Source organism: Eublepharis macularius, chromosome 2 (assembly GCF_028583425.1).
Source record: "Eublepharis macularius isolate TG4126 chromosome 2, MPM_Emac_v1.0, whole genome shotgun sequence".
Lineage (NCBI taxonomy): Eukaryota > Metazoa > Chordata > Lepidosauria > Squamata > Eublepharidae > Eublepharis > Eublepharis macularius.
In genome coordinates this window covers 60,324,640-60,330,728 of record NC_072791.1, presented here as the reverse complement: position 1 = coordinate 60,330,728, position 6,089 = coordinate 60,324,640, and the positions used below count along the sequence as shown (strand labels likewise).

General features: G+C 39.3%; 1 protein-coding gene across 9 annotated transcripts in view; it reads left to right on the top strand.

Moving 5' to 3' along the window:
- The window catches only part of MEIS2 (Meis homeobox 2), a 311,133-nt gene extending 308,525 nt beyond the window's left edge, over nucleotides 1–2,608 (top strand). For 5 of the 9 annotated variants that reach the window (XM_054970943.1, XM_054970944.1, XM_054970940.1 and 2 more), the window contains one exon: nucleotides 1,204–2,608. In XM_054970943.1, the coding sequence (XP_054826918.1) occupies nucleotides 1,204–1,490 (287 nt within the window). In that variant the 3' untranslated portion in view covers nucleotides 1,491–2,608. The remainder of the gene's footprint in view (nucleotides 1–1,203) is intronic. The other 4 variants (XM_054970947.1, XM_054970945.1, XM_054970948.1 and 1 more) reach the window with 1 other exon arrangement.
- The last annotated feature ends 3,481 nt before the right edge of the window (nucleotides 2,609–6,089 follow it).

The following is a 6,089-nucleotide window of genomic DNA, read 5'->3' as shown; positions in this document are numbered from 1 at the left end:
TTGGGATTTAAAAACACTTATGCCTGTTAAATGGAATAAGGATAAATCAAACTCGCCCAACTTAACTGTTTTATGGATTATAGCACTTATTAATTTAAGGAGTCTCCACAGCATCAGCACAAGCAGGAATTTGGTTCATAATGTCCTAATAGGATTGGAAAAGTTTCCTTAATCTACACAACAATATGCTGTATACTTTCAACCCTAATTAGCTGCTGTAGGATAGTGGGTTAAGTGACTGGGCTCCAAGCTGGTTCGACTCCTGCTACTACCATGAACTCTGCACGTGGTTTTCAGTAAACCACTCCTTTCAGCCCCAGCTCTCCAACTGTGTTGTGGGGATAATAACACTGACTTACTGTGTTGTGGGGATAATAACACTGACTTTGTTAACTGCTCTGAGTGTGGAACTAATCTGTCCAGAAGAGCGTTATATAAGTTCACAGTTTTTATTACTACTACTACTACTATTCATTTTAGTACTGTATGACTTCAGTTTCCACATGCCTTACTAGAAGTTGGAAGATTCTCACAGGGTCAAGAATTACCACTCCAGTTGCTTCTCACAAGATCTTTCTACTAGACAGATACCATCTCTGCATAGGAGATAAATGTATACAAAAACTGTACACAAGGTGGATTAGATCCAGGTGTGTAACCACTGCCATTCCTCATATGCATGTTTGTGTCCTCACATGTAGGAAAAGCATATTGTGCAAAATGCCCTGAGTTGCCAAGGTTTTATTCTGTAATACAGTTTTTCTCTTTGTTTATTAATTCATATGCAAAATTATTGTGGAAATTCTGTATGTAAAAGGAGGACAAGACAGAGTGTTCTACATTTTTCAAAATACCAAGGAAAAGCAAATCTGATATTTATGTTCAGCTGACAGGTTTTTGCTTATGGAATGCACTCACATCAGATTTATGATAGAAATCTAGTTACTGGTATTTTAAAAATATTCTTACATTTTATGACACTTGGTTGTGCTCAATATTTAGTTCTGCTATGTGCATTATCCCACTGAATGTTCAAATCAAATGCAAACTAGAATTTGAATGTCTGTAAACATTGGCAAGAAACTACAGCTAAATTTAGACAGAGTATTTGCAGTGTCTGTTGTTTTTTGAGTTCTTTATAGGAGGGTGAAATTGTAAAAAATGTTCAGAAGTTTGACCTAATTCCTTTCCCTTTCTGTCTAGGTTTGCAAGGCATACCAGGGGACTACATATCTCAGGGTGGTCCTATGGGTATGAGTATGACACAGTCAAGTTACACTCCTCCCCAGATGACCCCTCACCCTACTCATTTAAGACATGGACCCCCAATCCATTCATATTTGCCAAGTCACCCCCATCACCCCGCCATGATGATGCACGGAGGACCCCCTACCCATCCTGGAATGACTATGTCAGCACAGAGTCCCACCATGTTAAATTCTGTAGACCCCAGTGTTGGTGGACAGCATATGGACATTCATGCCCAATAGTATAAGGGAACTCAAGGGAAGAAAAAAAAACTATTTTAAGACTTTTGAACTTTGACCAGATGTTGACACTTAATACACAATTCCAGACAGCTGTGATTATTTTTTACTTTTGTCATTTTTCATCAACAACAGAGGACCAATGAAACAAGAACACAAATGTGAAATCATGGGCTCACTGAAAACAATTTATGTCCATGTAAAGATCCTCTGGGAAAAAAAAGACTCCAAGAGTTATAACTACTGTAGTATATAAACATAGGAACTAAGTTAACTTGTATATTTCTGTTGATCACTCCGTTACGTTGCCTCAGATAGTTTTAGAAGGAGAAAAAAATATCCTTGTTTTCCACACTATGTGTGTTGTTCCCAAAAGAATGACTGTTTTGGTTCAGCAGTGAAGTCACTATCCATGAAAGACAACAGTATATTCCAGACCTGTTTTGACCAGTGAGAAAAGAACTACCCTGAAGATGGAGATCAAGTGTTGCTGGGTCTTTCATCGCTCAGAAGACAGTTGCAAGAAGGCCTTGCCACCCCCTGGTTTTGTTCCTTCATCAATGTGTCCTTTAGTTTCAAACAGATCTTTATAGTTTGTGCTTCATAAGCCCAAGATATTTTTGGACTCTTTTTTCAAAGAGCTTGCAAGTAAAGATTTAAAAAGACAGAGCAGGAGCTTCTTCCAGTAATTCTGAGCCTTGGCTTGGGACAAGACAAATCCGAAGGTTGGGCAGCTTTCCTCAACAAAAGAAAATATTAATGGTCTTTGCACCAAACCTAGAACTTTATTACGAACTCAGAGCTTGGGAAAAAGCAAGAGAATACTGTAACAAACTTCGTACAGAGTTCGGTCTATTAATTGTTTCATGTTAGATATTCTATGTGTTTACCTCAATTGAAAAAAAGAATGTTTTTGCTAGTATCAGATCTGCTGTGGAATTGGTATTGTATGTCCATGAATTCTTCCTTTCTCAGCACGTGTTCCTCACTAGAAAAAAAAATGCTGTTACCTTTAAGCTTTGTCAAAATTTACATTAAAATACTTGTATGAGGACTGTGACGTTATGTTTTAAAAAAAAGGTGTTAAGTCACAAATGCGGTAATAAATATTTCATTTTTGATTTTTTGTTAGACCTTTGTGTTTTTAATCATGATTAGGATAGAAGACATTTCCTGGGGAAAAGAGGTCTAAATTTTATTGGCAACAATAATCCAAGCAAATACAGGAACAATCATAGAACAGGCAGAAAAATCAGAGTTTTGCATCAGTTAAGGTTATAAATGCTATTACATGATCTCAACTTACTAGGCATAGACTAATATTTATTTTAGAACAAAAGAAATGCAATGTCAGTTTAGATATGTAGGGAAAGGAAGTAATGCATTATTTATTTCTTTAAATTTCTGTCCCATACTATTCTTGCAAATTTTTTTACGTACAAACATTTCTGATGTGAACTGAAAAATTGTAAGGTATTATTAATATTACAGACAGATTAAGAACAGACATAAACCATGCTGTTTTATTTAATATCACATAGGAAATATAAATGACTACATTTTTAAAAACTGAGATACAAACAATATCTTAAAATAATTAATTAATTGTAGTCTTAAAATATTCATGATCTTACATATAAGTACATAAATTCAGTATCATGAAACTTAAATGCAACCTATTTCTGCCAGAGGGCACTGGATTGGGGAAGGTATTTTAGATCAGATTCAAGGAAGTTCCCAGCCCTCAACTCCTTTACAGTCCCAGAAGGAAAGAAAAAAAGTTATCTCATAGAGACAGAAATTGTATGTTAAAATTCTGCGCATAGTTTGCCTAACTTTTAATTAATTAATTGTTTTATTTGACAGAGCAAAATGTTTTACAACAAAATTATTGGGAAGGCAGAAAAAAGGAAAGATGAAGTGAAGTTCTGTTTTTTTCAAGGCTATTGTGAAACACAATAGTAAGGCTCTGATGTTCACACCCCTCCCCACGCACAAATTCTGTGTGTGTGAGAAATGTTTAAAATGAACTGTAGCCTACATTCATCCTCACTGGTTTGTATCATGCATTCAGCTGTACGTGTGTTCACTGTAATGTATGAATTACTCAGCGCACATACAAAGAGCAATCAAGGGCACAATGGATGCAAGACTGTACATGCATTCACGATAACTTGTGAACAGGGCTACTGTCATGAATATATAGGACTTGTGCATTCCACCATCACCTCCAACCCACTCCGAGGATAGACTGCATTACTTCCGTAGGCCTTGGTTATTCCATCCTGGACGCTCTTTGAACAGAGAAAGTCCCATTCCACACAGTGAAAATTCTCAGTTACAATGTTTAGGATTGCTTCCTGCATATATACAACATATATTCCACAGATGCATGTCTATTGGCATTTGGCAGACATATAACCAGGGCAAGATCAGCTTTCATTGCCAATTGTAATGAAATCATTATGAAAGGAAGACATGGTGTCCACATCTCACTAAAGATGATGGCCAAAAAAAAGGCCCTGCAGGATTGCAGGCTAAATTTTTAAATCACTAATAAATTGTGTCAAATATTTTCAACTTCCCCCTCACCCAAGCTTGGCTAGACTTGTGCTTACAATTTTAACATGTTAAAGGTTCTGACATTCAAGCATAAGGTTTAATTAATGGATTGATAAGCAACTGAATTGACTCATCCTGCAATAGAAAGGGAATAACAGTAGGAATGTATGTGGAGTTGTATTTATCAACTGGCATATTGCTTGAGTAGTGCAGCTGCGTTGTGTTGCTTGTGTTGCACATTTTTCTTGAGAAAGAGAGAGAGAGAGAGAGAGATTCCACATTTGGTTTTCATTTTAGACTCCTGATTTAAACTTTCAGGGTTCCCAATCCTATTATGCAACAACGTTTTTTGAGATTGAAAATCTCAGAATATGGATTATTTAAGAGTCAGTAAGACATCCTGTCTTCATTTGTAACAAAATTGGTGGCATTTTTATCATGTTTCTGCCCATTTGCCTGACCTTTGACAAAACTCATTGGGAGGAAAGAGGGAAGGAGGAGACACCTTGCTTGGTGACTATTTATGTAAGGAACTAAATATTTGTCTTCTTGTGATGGTTTTCCTTCTCTCTGCTGTTACCTGGTTCAGATATATGGTAGGCAACCTAGCTGCAATATAATGCAAGGAGATTGCTCCAATCTGAGGTTTACTATTTAGCATGGAAAGTTCCGATTTGGGTGTATTTAAGAAATGCTCAGCTGTCAAAAGTGAAAGAAAACGGGAACAGTGTTTTGACAGTGACATAGTGTTAAAGGAAATACTGTAGTCTGACTAAAATTGCTTATGTTCTGGGAGACGAAGGGTAATAAAAAAACACCTCTTGTTTATAGATAGAGGGGAACCCCCTCCCCTTTCCATTTCCCTGAACAGGTGCACAGGGAATCTGTATCCTTCCCAAAGAAAAAGTGTCAGAGAGGAGAGCGATAGTTCTATCAAGGGGGGGGGGGCAGGCTAGTCCCTTTGGTAGTCCTCTGCAGCCTTCTAAGGGCAGGAAGAGACAGGGCACCAGTGGGCACCAAACACGAACAAACCTTTCCAAATGGCTGCAGTCGTACCTGCTGCTGTTTCTCCACATCTCCATTTTCAGTTGTGGCCCTAAGGCTTATAGCCTAACCACACTTACCTAGGAGTAAGCCCTCTGAATAGACTGTGACTTGTTTCTCAGTAAGCATACATAGAATTCGTCTCCGAGGAAGACTCCGGACTCAGTGCGCTGTTTGTGCCATGTGTGAATGCTGCTCCTTTTGGGTTGTATCAAAGACAATCCAAATGGTGCTCCAGAAAAGCCAGGGTGGAAGATGCAAAACAGACATTCATTCTACACCCCGCCCCCCCCATCTCCCTGTAAGGAAAGCCGGTGGATCCCTGAGGAACAAGATATTCCTCGGGGGGCCTGATACGATGTTGGGGGCAGAGAGCCGGAGCCGGGGTTTACATCTGTAGGCTATTAGTCAGAAGGGCGGGCCTGGAGCTTTAATTGCCAGCTCCAGTCCTGGCTTTTTAAGATGTAGTTTTTTAAAAAAATTTTGTGTTAACCCGCGCAATTTACTGTGAAGCAAGTCCTGCTTACTCCTGCGTAAGCGTGCCAAGGCTCGCAGCCTCAGCAACCCCCTAGACAGGACTTTTCCTGGCTGCCGCCCCCCCCCTTTGAACTGCGCAGAGGACAGAAGGTCCTGCAGGCCGATTTTCATATTAATCGTTTGGGAGAGGAGAGACAGAAGGGCGCGGGCTCCTCTGTGCAGGGTCCCTGCCACTCACATGATGGATGACCCAGCCACAGCCACAGCCGCCCCTTCCCCCTTCTCCGGCTGCTTTGGAAATCAAATAAACAAACACCTCCACCCTCTTTGCAGCCTCGCCATTATGAATCAATTACCTCTCGCCGCATTTTCTTATTTGCTTAAATAAAGCACTCAGAGGATTAGAGCGGTTTTCTTTTTGTGTCTTACTTAAAGAAATAAATACAAAAGTCCTTGTCGCCGTAATAATCACGGTGATGATGATTTCAGGTTGAGGCACTTTGCAAAGAGCTTCGCCCG